Here is an 18,325-nt window from a genome sequence, read left to right as displayed (position 1 = left end):
TACCAAAAATCATTTTGGTGGGAAGTAGGAGTATGTACCTTTTATATAAAAACTCTAAACCTAAAATTGGAAAAGAAAAAAATATATGATGCTTAAAAACTTTTTATAGCCCTTCTCCTTCCAGATATCAAAACTTCATTAAGAATGATATATTACTATCTATTCTTTTTAAATTTTTTGGTACTTTATATCACTCAGTGGATGTTAAACTGCATTGACTGTATTTGAGAAAGCCCTTGATAATCTGAACATTTATTCTTAATTAAAGCATAAGTGAGTCAGTCGAAGAAGTAGCTTAAAATTTTTCTCCAAAAGTAGCTTATATATTTTAGTTTTGAACTATATTTTAAGCTTCAGCTTTGGAATTCTGATATTGCCTCCAGTATATAGGTCCTTTTTTATCAGTAGGGTGGAGATTAAATTAAATATAGTATAACTGAACTTACTAATCTTTTAATTCTTTTTAATATTTCAGTGATTAAAAAATGAATGTCTAGCATCCATCCCCTACATTCTCTCATACTGTAGTGTTAAATTTAAATCTGGAACTTAAAATTTATTCAAATTATTTTCCCTACCTTATTTACAGCTGCTGTTTTTATTTTTAAGGAATGGTCGTTGGAGGTCAGAGTGGAAGTTTACAATCACTCCTTCGACCACTCAAGTGGTTGGCATCTTGAAAATTCAGGTATGAAATTAAAATAATTTGTTTACTGATCTCAGGGTGATTCTGAACAGAAAAATTGCTGGTTCATAAGTTTATATTTACATAATAGGCAGTAGACATTCTTTTCAGATCTTTGTTTTGAGGTAATGGGAAAAATAAGTAGTGTTGATTTCGTCTTTTAAATAACCTTGTAGTTCATTCCCTTGTCATCAGAAATCTGGAAGGATAGCTGACAGATTCTAAAAACACAGCTAAAATTAGATGCTACCATCTGTTCTGCTCTTCATATAATTTGTTCATACAAGCATCTTCTGAGTTTGAGTTGTGCTGCTGTCTTCTCAATTGCGTGGAGTTGGGTGAAGTATGATATTAATATATGTGTGTTTAGATGTATAAATGTACTTATTATATATATGTTAATATGTGTACATAGTACATCTTGCAAATATCTGCTGCACCCATATTTGGCTTCTTATGTGAAACCCGTTAGAACTGAATTCTTTGACTTTTAACATAAGCTCAAATGTTTATATAGAAGAATACCTGATAACTAAGACCACGTATTTCAATATAAATATTACTAAATAAGTTAAAGAAAAATACTGACTAATATTTTTCTATCTCGGTTCATAAATTCAGTACATTTGTTGATCAGCTATCATGAAAGATACTGTTCTAAGAGCCATAAAGGAATAAAGACAAATCATGATGCAGCTCTATCATCTAACTTTGTATACATTTCTAGTCTTATATCCTGTTATTTTATGTATTGGTGACTGTTCCTTAGGAGCTAATAAGGAAATGAGGTTTAGAGCATGGACTGCCCAAGTGAATACCAGCTCTGCCAGTTATTAGTTGTGTGACATCAGAAAGTCATTTAAGCTCTTTTTGTTAGTTTCCTCATCAGCTAAAAGGAAACAACCTCAATAAATAAGCTCATATGGGTTGTTTAAAGATTAGTTAATATGGGCAAAATGGTTAGAATAGAGACAGACATAAAGTGCTTGATGAATAGTAGCCAATTTTGTTGACATTTTTTCCTTCAGTTAGGCCTCAGCAGCTCTTACCTGGATAATTTCTGAAATGATGTCCCTGTTGGACCAAAGCTTGTTGAGAGCTAGGATTATCTGGTTCACAAGTCTATCTTCAGCACGTAGCATCATGCCTGGCATATAATTGTTACTTTATTTTGTGGCCTTGCCGGACTTTGCCATTCCCTTATCCCTTCTTTTTTCACATTACCATCAAGAAAGATGATTTTTTTTTTCACTTAAATCTGCTTATGTTACTTGCCTATTTAAAACCATTTTAGAAGTACACTCTCATCTAGTAGATAGTCCACACATTTGTATGGCATACAAAGCCCAAAGTTGACTTATTCCCTACCTATACAAATTTCTCCAGCAACTCCTTTCCTTCCCTGACCTCACGCACATTCCACCCATAAGTACCTACAAGCCTTCCTAAAGTATGCTGTTCTCTAAACTTGGTTTCCTTATCTTTTCCGGCTTGATTGTCATAGTCATTTTGCTAAACCCAAGTACAGTAAGTGCAGTGTTGCCTCTTTTCTGAAGCCCTTGTTTATAGTGCTCAGAGAGAGTCTGGAGTATTGCTAAAGTACTTTTACCTGCCTCTTACTATTGTGTTGAAATATGAGGTCAAAGACTATCTTTTTAAAAGCTACGTGTCCCTAGAACCTTAGTAGGAGGCATATATAGTAATTAATTAATGTTTATTGAATAAATTCATGTCTTTGAATTTGAGGAATTAAATGATTTGTTGGAAATGCACGAAAGAGGAGGCATGTTGGAAAGGGAATATTGTGAGCTTGCTTTTGGAAATCTTGAGTTTAGGTATCAGTAGAATATCTATGAGGTAAAAATGTCCAGCGATCAGGTCAGTAGAGGGCTTGCCTAAGTAATCATGAGAAGCGCTAACCAGTCTTTTCACTAGACTGAGGGCAAGGAGAGTCTTGCTGGAGTTTGAAAGGTCAGGAGCTCAGCAGAAAAGTCTAGGTTAGAGCTGAAATTGGTAGTCATCTGCATTGATGTGACTGTTGAAGCCACGAGGATCTTAATGGTTCCTATTTATAATATGGTTTCTGTGATTTCTATTTCTAATAGGTTCATTATTATGAAGATGGTAATGTTCAGCTAGTGAGTCATAAAGATATACAAGATTCCCTAACAGTATCTGTAAGTAATTGATTCTAAAATAAAATTTAAACAACCTAACTTCTATAAAACCAGAACAGTTTTGGAATTAACATTTTAAGTAATATTTCTGCTTCGGATTAAAGTGTTTTCGGGTAGATTAAAAGATGGTAAGTAATGGAAATTGGTACCTAACTTTCTTTTAGCAGCTATATTGAGGTATAGTTCATATATCATTCAGTTCATCCAATTAAAATGTGAAATTCATTGATTTTTAGTATGTTAACAGGATTGTACAGCAATCACCACCATCTAATTAAGAATATTTTTGTCCTCCAAAAATCCTGTGCTAGTCACTCCCCACTCTCCTCCACCAGCCCTTTCCCCAAGCGCCTCTCAGCTCTAGTCAACTTTCTGACTCTGGATTTGCCTATTCTGGACATGTCTTATAAATGGAATCCTAAATACAAGGTTTTCTGTGACCGACTGACTTTCACTTTGCATGTTTTCAGGGTTTATCCATGTTGGAGCATGTATTGGTATTTCATTCCTTTTTATTGCTGAATAATATTCCACATACTGCATTTTACTTATGCATTTATCAATTGACGAACATTTGTGTTTTCTACTTTTTGCTGCTATGAATCTTCATGTGCTAATTTTTGTGTAGACATTTTTTTTACTTTCTCTTTGGTATATATGTGGCAGTGGCATTGCTGGGTCATGTGGGAGTTCTGTGTTTAACCGTTTGAAGAACAGCCAGGCTGTTTACAAAGCGGCTGCACCATCTTACATATTAGTTGCATATGAGAGTCCCAGTTTCCTCACATCCTCACCAAAACTTATATCTGTCTAAGAATTTTATAGTTTTAGCTCTTAAATTTATATTCATGATCCTGTACTTAACTTTTGTTCATACTGTATGCTTTTTTTCCCCTTTATCTATTTGGGTTATGATTTAATAAAGTTTTTCTGAAGTTCAGCTTTCAAATTCAAGAATATTTGAACTTGGTTTTATTTCCCTGCAGAGTTCTTTTATACATTCTTTCCACTGCACATGCAATTATTTCTTTGTGGAATTTTTTTGCTCCAGGGATATTAATAATATAACATTAGCAATGACATTTTATTCCCATAAACATTTGTGTATACCTAAAAGTACCAGTATATTTAAACATTAACTGCTAATATACAAAATTAGCTAACCTACAAATAATGAGGAAAAGTTTATTTTTAATTCAAGAAAGCATTTGATTTAACATTAAGAAACATGTATGAATGCGGTAAGTCAGATGCTACCTAAAGAGAAAGGTGTATTTTTTAAAAGTTTTTATTAGCACTAAGGTGATTTCTGCTTTTTTGTTAAGTAGTGCTCTTCTTATAAAATTTGCCTGTAAAAGAAACTTAAACGTCTGTTTTCCATGAGACATTGTATTCGATGTAGTTCTGTATCATGAGCATAAGCATAATTTTATTTGTATAACAGGGTACTTGGTATTATCTTCTTTGGAGAGTTTGACATTGAGCAAAGATTCTTAAGAGAAATTTGTCTACAAAATTTTAGACTGTGGAGTTGTAAGAAGTGGTCATAATAATTAAACTGACTAATATGTCAGTTTGTGCTGAGATTTTTAGGAATATATTTTTCACTTTATCTTGTAGGGTTTTCATTGTTGTTTTATTGTTTTTAGATGAAAAATGCACCTATTATCAAAATATAAATATATTTGTAAATATATAATAGTTTACCCTTAAACAATGTAGAGGTTAAGGGGACCAACCCCCCTCACAGTCAGAAATCTGCATATAATGTTTGACTCCTCAAAAACTTAACTGGAAGCTTTCCAATAACATAAATAGTTGATTAGCACATATTTTGTATGTTGTATGTATTACATACGGTATTCTTACAGTAAAGGAAGCTAGAGAAAAGAAAACATTAAAAATCATGAGTTAAAGAAAATACATTCACAATACTGTATGTATGTATTGAAAAAATCCAAATATAAGTAGACCCACACAGTTTAAACCCATGTTATTCAAGGATCAGCTGCAAATAATATATATAAAATAAGGTCTTTGAGAATTTTACATTAACATTGTTTTATAAAAGAATCTAGACTTTCATTAACATTTACTATTAGGAAAAAAACCAAAGAATCTCATATTTAAAAAGTTAAAAAAAATTTTCCAATAAACATTTAAAGACTATAGTAAATTCACCTTAAACTTTAAAATATGCTCATTCTATTTGGTAAATTTTTTTAATATATCATTATGGTGGTAAATATTGTTCTGTAAATTTAACAATAATCAAATATACTCATTTATTAGGAACCTATGACTAACGTCTTACCTGCAAAGATTTTCTATCAGAGTGTATGTTAAATGTCTTGAGTTTTTCAGCAATGTGTATTATTAAAATTTTATTTTCCTTAACCAGTGGAACATTGAGACCAGCTTCAGTCTATAGACTTTTAAAATATTTTTACTTGGTTCCCCTCAGACTTAGAACAATTGATCTTACAGTATTTTCCCTTTATTTATTGTAATTTTCATCTTATTAAATTATAACAAATTATTATCCATATATATCAACATATTTATTTAAAAGTAATAGTAGATAGTTTTAAATTACTATTTTATTTTTGGTTTTGTTTTTTATTCAGAATGAGGTGCAAACAGCAAAAGAATTTATAAAGATTGTAGAAGCTGCAGAAAATGAATACCAGGTACGATTTTCAAAAATATTATATAATCTATATTTGCTTACAAATAATGGCACTGAAATTTTAATTTCAATTATTAGATTTAATTTTTTCACTATAATAAGATACAGTCTTTTTTTGTTTGCTTGTTCAATGTTAGTAAAGGACAAACTTGTGACAGTGTGGCCAAAACTCAGTTTTAGCCAACTACAATTTCAGAGTATTTGTCAAATACTCTGTATGTACCAAAATTTTAAATGGTTATTTTGTGTCTGGTTAGAAATTTTCCTTTAGGTTGTGTTTCCCGAAGCATTTAGGTTATGTGTAATCTGATTAGATGATATTAAATTTTCTGCATTTTATGTTATACACTCTTGAACTTAAGCATTTAATTTGTTGATTGGACAAGTTTCCACTCCTTGCAAACAGTAATTTATGGAATTATTCTGTGAGAAATAGTAAAATAGATCCAAAATAAGGACACACAAATACTAACTCTCATTTACAATTTCATTTCCTTGAATTTAATTATTCAAAATGATTATATGCTTTTTTTTCTAGCTGCTTTTAAATAGTTTTTTAAAACCAGGTTGAGGTTTTTATTTGGCTTTTTAAAAGCAATGAAACAGGCTGCTTAAATAAAGTTTTTTCTTAAAACATCTATGTGTTTTATAAATTGTTATGTTTCTTTTATGCCTTTAAACTTTTAACTACTATTTTTCATAGACTGCCATCAGTGAGAATTATCAGACAATGTCGGACACTACTTTCAAAGCCTTACGTCGACAGTTGCCAGTTACACGCACTAAGATTGATTGGAACAAGATCCTTAGCTACAAGATTGGCAAAGAGATGCAGAACGCATAAGATGAACATTGCATGATCGGATCATTTTAGTGTCTTTGCGTTTTAAAAAAATCATTGCAGATGTATTCAGAACTGTCAAGCTGCCCAGTCCAGTGGGCTATTGCCATTTAAAATCACTGTAATTAATTAGTTTGGTTAGAGCACAAAGCTTAGCTAATCAACCATTATTTTTCATTTCTTTTGTTCAAAGAAGATTGAAAATCAGTTTAGTTTAAATGTCTTCACTTTCTGTTATGCCTTTCTTACGATGAAGAGATGATTTCTCTAGTTTAATGTTGTTTTTGAAGTGTTTCAAAAATATTTTACCGTAACCCTAAAATTGTCTTTTGGTTTATGAAATGGGTAACTTTTGATATTCGCTCAGTTCTTTTAATGAGGTCAGTAACACACATTCTAGTGTAAGGTGGTTGATGGATTTAGCCATGTATGCTGCTAAAGAAATTGTCTACCTTTTCCCCTCACCTCTTCCATTTATGTAAGATTGAGATTAGAGGAAAAGCATTTTCTATATTGATTGTGTTTAAACCTTTCAAGAAGATTATTTAGCTAGCTTAGTGTTTAACTAAACTTTTTTTAAACAAGGCCAACGTCTAATGCTGTTTTGAGATTCTGGAATTAAATGAGAATACTTATTTCAGAAATGCATTTAATGCTTTTTTCTTGTGACAGTTAACGCAAATTAGCTTGAATTCCATATGTTCCTGAGTTATTTTTATCATAAAGCCACAAATGTATTATAACAAGGCAAATTGTAATATATATAATCCTGAACTCATGACCGTGTCTCAGTTTATTTTTTTTTCTTGGATTGAAAAGTACTGAAATTCAATGTAACATTAAAATGAAAATTTTTCTATTTATTTGAGTAGAAAATCACTTACCAATGAGTCATATACTATTTTAAAATACTTTTCTTTGGATATTGTGATTCTTAACTGGTTGTAAATTAGAAAAGCTGGGAATACATATGGTATGCAATTACAGTCTAAATTTTTCCATCTTCCTATGCATCATACGCATGTTTGTAATATTTAAAAAAAAAATACATTTACTGATGCTAACAGGTATTTCAAGCCTGTGGTGAATGTTAGTATTTATAGGGAGTGGGGTGGATTATGGTTTCATTCAATCGAGTATCGCTTATACTCCAATGGAATCCTTTCCTCACATACTCCTGCAGATGTCTGGGCCTGGAAATGTTTTTTAAAAAACACCACTTTTATGTACAATAAAATATTTCATTAGCTTGAATTGTATAGATTTTTTAAATTCTCTAAATGAAAGCATGTTTAATTTCTTTTTAAAAATCACTGTTGGGCTTTGAAAGGATTGAGAATATAATATGAAATTATGACATTTTTGCTTAAATTGTTTTCTCTAGTTTTAAAATACAAGTTTTGCCATATGGGGATTCCTAAAGAAAATTAATTGAAAAATTTAAGTCATTTTCAAAAGTTTGATGATGATTCTTAACTAAATACTAGATGAATCGTTAATCGATTAGCTCAGTCATATCAGTTGGGCTGTCATGGGTTTGTATCGCCTGAAGATCAATTAATTGCTTTGGCTCTGTTTTATAGCTAGAATGTTTTCTTGAAAATACATGCAGTTATTTTTATGATGATGTGTATGTGAAAGGTAATATTTACCAAAATAATTCAGAACACAGTTTGAAATAAGGTTTGTACAATATAGTAGCCTTCTATGGTCTAAGAATAGCATTTTATTAATGTGGAAGAATGGAAACTCAGAGCATCTTAAAGCACAGTGGTGTCGTTTTAATAGGTCAGGAGCCCCATCTTGGATTTCAAGGGGAAATTTCATGCTGGAGACTTCTGGTTGAGGAGTGCTCTGGGCTTCTAGAATGGGAGAGCGAATGGGTCTGGGAAACAGTCTGAATGCCAGGTAAAATAAAGGGTTCCTCAAGGCTAGTAATAATGAATTTAAAGTGAAATCAATGAGTATGGCTTTGTTTTTCTTTAGCCATATAAAGTTGGTGTGGGTACAGGCATAGAGTAGATGAATTTAACCAAGATTGTGGTTTTGCCAAGAGAATATGATTTGACAAACTTGACTGACCACATGGAAAGAGGGGACAAGGTTACGATAGTCTGTGGAATTTAGGTGAGCAGGCAAGTGAGGATGTGACGGGAGGGGAGAGATAGTGAAAATGGGGCACAATCAATGGATCGTTGACATAGGAAATGTCCAAACCTATAAAGAATTGTATGAGTTTATTTGAGCCAAACTGACAATTGCCGGGAAGCAAGATGTAAATGCTCCAGAGAATGACAGTTTGCAGTCTATTTTATGCATTTGAAATTAATGAGGGAATTTAAGGAAGATTACATGATTACAAGACAGGGATTGGATTATGGATAGTTAAGATTATGTGCTCTCTTGAGGGTGGTTATTCTGGCATTTCAAAGGTGTGTTAACCTAAATGCACAAGAACAATGGACAGGGCTGACTTAAAAACCTTTTCAGTAAAAAAGTCACATGTCTGGGGCATGACTCCCCACAAGGGCCTTCCCAGTTAGGAGTTTATGATTTATTACAGGAGTTTTTGATTTACTGTTCTCATCCACAGGATTATAGGTATATGAGAGCTGGGATCCTAAAAAGGAATAATCTAGAAATGTAGGAAATGGTGGCAAACGTTGTGTGCTTAAAAATGAGATTTTCAAGGAGTTAAAGGTATTGGTAATGACTTGTGTGACCAAGGAGTTCAGCAACTGTGAAGCCTAAGGTTGCTGAGAATATTGAAATAATGACGATAGAGGTAAGTGTTCTGACGTGAATGCTGTTTTTGTAGATTATACCTGTATGTGCATTTCTAATACACTTGTATGAGTTAGATAAATCTGTGATACAGATACCACAAGACTTAATCTCATTCTGGATTTTGGAAACTAAACCGAGAACAGGAGCATTCGAAGAAAGGCATCCTAGAAGTTCTGGTTCATTGCAAATGTTCCTGAAAAGTGAAATTCCTAGGAAAATGATTAAGCACAACTATAGATAATTCTATAATGTCAACTTGTTCATTAGGTGGTCTGTTTAGGTGGTCCATTCTGTGGTTAAAATCATTTTTGACTTAATCACACCAAAAGCTTTGGAAGAATGCAAGATCCTTTGAAAAGATCTTCCATACTGATAATCAGTTGTGCCTTTGCCAGCAAGTAGGTGTAAAATATAAAGGCATATTTTGCCAGCAGTTAACACAGATGTTTCATAATTGCATGCATGTTGTGAAACATCCTGAGAAGAATGTGTATTTCTGTTCACTTCTCTACAGTAAATTATTTAAAAGAATTGCAGTGTGCTTGTTATTTCTAAATTATAGTAATTTTGACCTTGAAACAAAACTTTTTAAAGGCAAAACTTTTTATAGGAATTTTCAAAGTTGACATTCTTAGTATTATGTAAAAGCTTTGTTAGTGCTAATGGTTGGAAAAGATGCAAAATATTCACCAGTTAAAATAGCCAGTTAAACTTTAAAGGTCTAATTGGTATTAGAAATTAATATCAGGTTGTTCTTGATTAATCACACTGTGTTCAGGGGACCACTTCTAGGCATTGAGGAGTCAGGAAAATATGAAACTGTTTCTTAAAGTTCTCTACAAAGTAGTCATGGGACTATATAACAGTGTTTTCCAAACTTTTTCACATCACAACATAGATAGAAAATGATATTTGTAAGGTACTCTGGAGGGAATGGATGAGGCGATTTGCCAACTGCCCTATAGGCTCAGGGGACCAGTATCTTCGGTACACCTTTAGAGAAGCGTGCTGTGGATAACACATATAAAATACTTTAGATTTTTTACAAGATGTTCTTCAAGCCTAACTTACTAGGGTAGCTTTTAAGGGGATGTCAGGCCAAGGAAGATTTCCTGCAAAGGATTAAGTATGCTTGTATGCAACTAGTAGGCAGGAAATTCTCTTGTATCTAAATGAAGCATCAAAGGTTTCTAGTAAAGCTCCTTCTGATAGATACACATAGTCAAATAGCATTAAACACATCACAGTATAAAATGAATAAATGCACAAAGGATAAAGCTTAATACTTCTTAAAAACTCATGAGCCAGATCTTCATGTAGCAACATGCTATAAATGTTGAGAGAAAAAAGCAAGTTGTGAAAAGGTAAGTACAGTACAATATTTTGAGTGTAAGTCATTTTAATAGCAAATGTATGAGACATGCGATGGAGGGAAAAACCAAATCAGGATCATATGTGTGTGGGGAGGAATAGAGGAATGGGATTGGGGAACAGAATAGAGGGCTTCAGTCGTATCCGTAAGAATATTTCTTAAACTGGGTGATACAAGTATTCACTACAACATTCTCAATTTTTATATCTGATATAGTTTGTAAGTTAAAATATTACACAACTTAGGCAGACACATTGGAACTATATGAGAAGGAAATATATACAAAAACTTATTAGACCCATATTGTACAATAGATTTTATCAAACTTTCCATATACAGATCATTTCAATGTTACAGAAATTATCCTAGATGGTAAAAAAGATGGGACTTTATTATATGAAACTAGCATAACCTTAAATAGGAATAGCACCAAAAGAAGAAAACCATTGATGAAACTTCACTCTAAAGAGCAAAAATTCTTAATATAGTAATAACCAAAATATACTACAATGTGACCAAGTACAATTTATCACTGCAATACAAAATTGTTCTTTCTTAGCAAATCTAATAATGTAGTGTACTACATTTGCATATTAAAGGAGAGGAACATGTGATCCTCCCAGTAAATACCATTAAAACATGTCAAAATTTTTGTACTCAGTTCTGATTTTTTAAACACAGCATTTCAAATCAGTGGAGTAAAGATGAATTACTCTATAAATGGCATTGAGACAACAGAGTAGCCAGCAGAGGGGGAAGGGAAAGTTAAATTGGATCCATACCTCACACCTTACATAAAGTTACAATTGGATCAAAGATATAATGGTAGAATTATCAAAAGTTCTTGAAGAAATCATGCTTACAATTTTTAAAAATTTCAGAGTATTTGACCTTTCTAAGACAAAATCCTCAAAATCCATACAATAAAAATTGATATATTTGGCTTCATAAAAATCAAGATTTTCTACGTGGCTTAAAACACTCTAAGCAAAGTCAAAAGACAAACCATCCACAGGAGAAAAATGCAACTTATTTGACAAATGGTTGATTTTCCTAATGTCTAATGAGCACCTACAACACAATAAGAGTCCAGGAGAAAAATTGAAAAGCAGATCCTATGAAGCCTGAGCCCCTGACATGATGGAGAGCCTCACTGTCTCTGACTGCCCACTTGGACTTTGAGAAGTAAACATACCTTGTTTAAGCCACTGCTGTTTTGGCTTTTTTTCCCACTCTTTTAATTGTTCATGTTTGCCTCCCATCCTACTCAGAATTTGGGACCAGAGATGAGATCCTACCAGTAACAAAACCTAAAACGTGGCACTAGCTGAAGGCCATGCACATCAATGGGAATTCTGCTGACACTAATACAGTACGATGTGTACACTGCACTCCATAGTGCATTCATCACCTCTGCCCCCAGGCACCAAGCGCCACTAACATCTAATCCTGTGACAATCAAAAGTAACCCCATGGAGGAAGGGAATATTACTGAACTACCGTCTAGGGTGGTACAGTAAGGCATAGATATTGCAGGCTGGAAAGCCGGTGACTTAGGCAAAGACATTGAAATTCTTGCCTTAGGCTGAAGATAGCTACTCTACAGGGTGAGGTGGAAAATGGGAGGAAGCAGTTAATAACTGTACGTAATCCCTCCTCCCATGTCTGGGATGCCTGAGAACCCAGTTGCACCATCACATCTCGCAAAAATTACCATGTACTAATCACTGATCCAAAAAAGTTCCCAAGTTCACTGAATCTGTTAGGGTCATTCATTTTCTCACATGTAATTTATGGACTGCAGGTGTAAAATGATAACACCAACAGGACATAAGGTTGAAAGCAGAGATGACGATAAGGGTATTATTGCCTTCCTGTCAGTGCCAAGCTGATTGAGAAGGGAAGGTTCGATGGTGAGAAGCCCAGTTGGAAGAATGCATGAGGGGTTGACATGAGAATGAAATGGCAGGCACCAACTTTATTGTGAGGAACACACTTCTGCTGCGCTGCTGCTTCTGCTCTCTAGGGGACCGCATGAGCTTTTTTTATATGTCAGAGAACAATAGTGGCATTCAGCCACACATGCGTAATACAATAAGCTGAGTCATGCTTACATATATTAGGCGCAGGCACACTACTACTACACTATTGTAACATTCTAAATCCAGGTCTTATTCCTAGCCTTGAGCCTGGATCACAGCCAGACCTGGGACCAGCCAGGCCTGGGACCCACACTCCACCCCTACAGGGTCACGGTGCAGGATCTGGCCCGGAGGGCGCTACCTTGGGCCCACAATTCACTTGCCATTCCTGGAGTGGCTTAGCCCTGTGGGGCATCACCCCCGAGGTACTCTTTACCCGCCTTCTCTCTGGGTGCTGCTCAGCACACCATGGGCATTGTGACATGGCAACTTGTGCTTGTGCCTGAGTCAGTGATAGCCCCCATCATTTCACTACCTGTTCCATGGTACGAGCCATCTACGTACCAGACATCCTCAGGGATGGAGTCCGACCCTCTACATAGGGACTCGGTACATCTCCCATCTCAGCAGGCTCCACCAGGAGCTCTGCTTAGAAATGCAATTGTCCCAATAGGGAGTGCAGTTGACCAGACAGGGGGCTCTCAGAGAACTGTGCCCCCTGCTCCAAGTACATCCTTCTATTTGGACAGTGTAGGAAGTCTGTGCAATTCCCGTACAAGGAGTCTTCCTTAAGACTGCAGCCACCCCTCCACAGGATTAGGGCCAGTCACACTAGAGGGTTCAGGGGTCACATCAAGGAGGCCAAATAGGAATGAATACTCTCCAAAACCCCAGCAGTCCTAAATAGGTTTGGAGTCTCAGGTCAAGGATATGCCTGTATCTTATCAATCACCACCTCTAGCATTACTTTTGTCTTACCCGACCAGACAACTCCCAATTTGACAGAGAACCCAGGCCCCTGGACCGTGTCCTCCTTGACTGCCCAACCCCAGTCGATGAGACTTCTCACAGGCCGGTTGTCATGGCTTCTAGTCCTGTAAGAGAATCAAAGGTTAACATTATATCATCAATGTAATGATACAAGTGCACTGCAGGCAGTCGTTTCCACGTGGCTAAATCTTGAGCCACGAGACCATGGCACAGGGAAGGGCTATGCAGGTAGCCCTGGGGAAGGACGAGGAATGTCCACTGTCGACCTTCCCAGGTGAAGGCAAACTGTTCTTGACTTTCTGGAGCTATGGCAATAGAGAAAAAGGCATTTGCCAAGTCCACCACATAATAGTATCGTCCAAGTTCATGTGACAACCAGACTATAATGTCCATGACGTTTGACATGGCAGCATGCAGGGGTGGTGTAACCTTATTCAATTCCCAATAGTCAACCGTCATGCACCAGGAGCCATCAGCCTTCTTCACTGGCCATAGGGGGGAGTTGTACGGGCTATGAGCAAGACGAATAACACCGGCTTTTTCCAGCTCTGTTATAGTATGTCCTATTTCCTCATGGCCGCCAGGCAGGCAATACTGTTTTGTGTTCGCTACCCAGGTATCCTGAGGCAACACCAGTGTAGATGTCCCCGGATGATAGTTTTCACCACCCCAGATGCGAAGGCAGAATTCACCAGCAGTGGGATTCACAGTCAAGCTTTGCAAAATATCAATCCCCAAAATGTATTCCTCTATGGGGGATATGTACACTTGGTATGCCCAAGGAGGCAATCTGCCGATACCCAGTGTCACAGGGACCTGCTGTACATGAATGATTTGATCCCCATAGCCCTCTATAGTTGCAGTGGGCCCAGGAAACTTTTCTGGACTCCTATAAAGCAGGGTACTGTCAGCGCCATGTCCATGAGGGCTAATTCCCTCTGTACATTGCAGGGGGACCAATGTATAGTCAGTTCCACATGCAGCCTCAGGTCAACCGGCTCCCCCGCCAACCAGGTGCCCCGGCCTGATCAGAAAGATAATCTGCCAGGCACAACATCACAGGTTGTGGCTTTCCAGGAATAAAAATGAATTGCTGGTCAGGGCACAGCTGATTCCACAGAGCCAGCAGCACTACTTTGGGTTGCTGCTCAATCCTTCCTGCCACAAGAAGATCAAACCACATCTGTCTGCACTCACTTTCACTGCTGAACGGCCTGGGAGCTGCCCCGCCCCCATTTTGGCCACGCCCCCGTCCCTTCACTGGCCGGAGGTCTGAGAGTGCTGCGGGCAGTACGGTGCACTTGAGTGGAACACTCCCTGCGTTTCACCTCCACATCCCCCAACCTAGCCATAGCAGATGTCACCTCATGGATCCGCCTATCCACGTCAGGGGCCACCATGGTGCCAAAAGTACTGGCCGGGCCAGAAGTCAAAATCAAGTCTTTCATACAGGTTGTAAATACCTCTTCATCGGGTATTGTATACTTGGCGCGAAACATCATCTGTCGCATGCCCATTTCCTGAATTATCTGGAACACATCTAAGTACATGGTCCATCTGCTCACAGTCTCTGGCAACTCCCGCAGGTCAGCGCCCCCTGTCCGTGCAGCAGACATGAGCCAGTTAATCAAGGAGTGATTGCCTGCACCTTGCGCCAAACGTGCCACATTCTGGAGGCTTTGCCTAAAGGACGACATCACCGTTTGGAGGCCAGCTGAGCCATCTCTTCCAGAGATAATTCAGTCCCTTCTGCTCCATCATCCCATAGCTGAAGCAGCCACCCCAGAACTGTCCTGAGCGCTGGGAGCTGTACTCACCTCATCCCACAGACTATGCCAAGTGTCAGCCAGGCCTGGGACACACACTTCCCACCCAAGCCCAATATTTCAGAGTATGTATTAGTTTTCTATTGCCGTGTAACAAGTTATCACAAAGTTACATCTAAAAACAATGCAAGTAGATTATCACAGTTTCCATGGGTCAGGAGGCCAGGCACATATTCCCTGGGTCCTCTGTTCAGGGCCTCACCAAGCTAAAATCAAAGTGACATCCGGGGCTGCAATCTCATCTGAGACTTGGGTTCCTTCCCAAGCTCATGTGGTTTGTGGTGGTCAGCCGAATTCACTTCCTTGTGAATTGAATTCGGGAATGCAGTGAGTATGTATTTTATTACCCAGAGTACTTTTGAGAAAGGAGAACTTTTAATAATTACATTGGTAACAGGCATGAACAGCTATTATTCTGGGCAAACTGCTATTTGTGGTCACTCTAATCACCTACAGTGAGGTTTGAAAGCTGCGCGGCCCCAATCATAGCCAGGAAGGATAATGGAAAATGAAAAACCTTCCTGGGAAAAAATAGACAAGGAGTTCCTTCTGAATAGCAGAATCGGATGTTCCACGGGCTAACCAAGGCACACGCTCTACTGTAGGGTAGGGAGACCTCAAAATTTCTGCAGAGCCGTATTTGATAAGTAATGACATGACGATACATAATTTTCATTTTATTCCATTTCTGAATTGTGATTATTCTGTTCCTACACTTCCATTTTTATACTGAGTGTTTTGGGTCAGATAACATCTTTTACTGTATAATTTGCTGGACGATGAGGAGATTTGTTCCTTATGAGAACCACACATTTATTCAGCTGTCTTGGACTTGGAGCTGACTGCAGTAAAGGGAGAGGTCTAGTAGTGAATATACCATTTGTGTGGGAAGTAGGGTGCCTTCATATATATCAAAGGGATAATCTGTGGCAGAAATTGCTAGTTGCCCCCCAATATCCATTTTTAGCTGCTTACCTGCTTTTGAAGAACAAAGGCTGTATTTCCCAGTTATGTTAGAGCTCAGAGTGGCTATGGGGCTAAGTTCTGGCTAATTGAATAAGTGAAAGTGTTGTCAGGTAACTTCTGAGAACTTCCCTAGGGATCTGAACCTGTGTGCTCCCTTGTTTCTCTCTTATTCCTGCTGCCTGAAACCTGGATGCCGTCATCTTGGGCCATAAGCTCCAGGTACACATGGTGTATGTATGAATCCTATCCTTCACACTTAGCACCATACCAGCTTGAACCATCTACCTAGACTTTTACATGAGCAAGAAATAAACCTCTATCTTGTTTAAGCTACTGCTGTTTTATTTCTTGTCACCTGTAATTTAACCTAATCTTAAAAGAGAGAGCCTGCATCCCATCTAATTAAAAAAGGAAAAAGAAGAAAGAAGGAAGGAAGGAAGGGAAGGAAGGAAGGAAGGAAGGAAGGAAGGAAGGGAAGGAAGGAAGGAAGGAAGGAAAGAAAAGAAAAAAGAAAGAAAGAAAGAAAAGAAAGAAAGAAAGAAAGAAAGAAAGAAAGAAAAAAAGAAAGAGAAAAAAGAAAGAAAGAAAGAAAGAAAGAAAGAAAGAAAGAAAGAAAGAAAGAAAAAGAGAAAGAAAAGAAAGAGAGAGAAAAAGAGAGAAAGAAAAGAAAGAGAGAAAAGAGAAAAGAAAGAAAGAAAAAAGATTGGCTAACAGCCAAACCAAACAATGAATGTTTTTTTTGGAGATACTAATAATCTTGAGTTAGAGAAAATCTTCTTAAAAAACAGACAAAACTCAGAAGTCATAAAGGAAAAAATTGACAGATTTCTCCCCCAAAAACCTTTTACATTTCTGATCACAGAAGAAATCATTAATAGTTGTTGCAAACCTTTTTCTCTCCATCTGCATTTTATCTTTCGATTTCATGTTTGTCATATTTTGTGGTCAGAAATGTTATCACTATGTGTATCACTGGGCACTTCAAAATTCTGCTTAAAAGAGAAAGCAGTTTGTGTTTCTGAGCATATATTTGAGTGGGATATCGTATTTCCGAAATTCTAACCAGAAATGATTTAGGTGGCAGTTCCTGAGAGAAGCCAGTAGGTGTCACTGTTCTCATTTCAGGGTAAGGGCAGTTTCGGAGACGTTGAAAGGCTGGAATGAAGCAGCATGTGCCCTGTCTGACCACGTGGGGGCACATGGGCTTGTCAAGACTTGGCTGTTTCAGTAGAAGGACACTATTGGTTCTGGGAAAGAAACTTTTCATAGTTATCATCCTAGGAAAGAGCCTTTATGATGTGGGAATATTTAGCAATTAGGGTTGTACCCACTAACGCTTGTAGAAAACCGAGTATATTCAAGTCAAGAGCACAACGTTTCGGTTTTCGAAGTCAAGGACTCTTAAAAATCTGAAGAAAGTTATGATCCTTCTTCTCTCTCAATACACACAAACTTAATACAATTTAAGGGAGTTCATGGCCCGTCTCCTGATCTTAGTAAAGTTCAGACATATTTTACAGGAAAAAAATTGCAGAACCCCGCTGTTGAGGTTGAATTGTTTTTTTAAATCATAATTTATTTATTCGGCGAACTTTTTTCCAACTCCTCGCAGTGCCAGACACTGTTCTCGGTACTTGGGAGTGCGGCAGTGAATCAGACAGTGAACGTCCTTACTCACCAGCAGGGAGACGGGCACTAAGCACGTCAACAAGAAAATGCCAGATAGCGATAAGTGTATAAAGAAACAAAACGGGGAAGGCCTAGCTGAAGAGATGGCGTGTAAACTACGAAGGAAGGAGGAGTCAAACTCAGGTACGAGAATTCCTAGCAAGGAAACAGCCCCTCCAAAGGCCACTAGCAGCCAATGAGCTCAGCTGCACTGGTAGAGCCGTGGGCATTTTCCTCGATTCTTCCCTCTCATCCCCACCTCCAGCTGACAGCGAGTCCTGTCAATTATACTTCAAAATATATCTTAAGCCACTTCTCTCTCTCCCAATGTCATTGCCCTAATACAAACCACCTAGACTATGAAAATAATCTAACCGGTTTTCTATTTCTACTCTTATTTCT

The 18,325-nt window shown here is 37.1% G+C and overlaps 1 protein-coding gene across 1 annotated transcript in view; it reads left to right on the top strand.

Annotated features, from left to right (window-relative positions):
- The window catches only part of CAPZA2 (capping actin protein of muscle Z-line subunit alpha 2), a 42,998-nt gene extending 35,352 nt beyond the window's left edge, over nt 1-7,646 (top strand). The window contains exons 7-10 of the mRNA XM_039861038.1: nt 610-688; nt 2,791-2,862; nt 5,490-5,552; nt 6,255-7,646. Of these exons, the coding sequence (XP_039716972.1) occupies nt 610-688; nt 2,791-2,862; nt 5,490-5,552; nt 6,255-6,395 (355 nt within the window). The 3' untranslated portion in view covers nt 6,396-7,646. The remainder of the gene's footprint in view (nt 1-609; nt 689-2,790; nt 2,863-5,489; nt 5,553-6,254) is intronic.
- Nucleotides 7,647-18,325: the final 10,679 nt, after the last annotated feature.

This window comes from Pteropus medius, unplaced genomic scaffold, assembly GCF_902729225.1.
Source record: "Pteropus medius unplaced genomic scaffold, Ma_sr-lr_union100, whole genome shotgun sequence".
Lineage (NCBI taxonomy): Eukaryota > Metazoa > Chordata > Mammalia > Chiroptera > Pteropodidae > Pteropus > Pteropus medius.
Note: the sequence above shows the minus strand (reverse complement) of the source record. Positions and strands in the feature narration are given on the sequence as shown.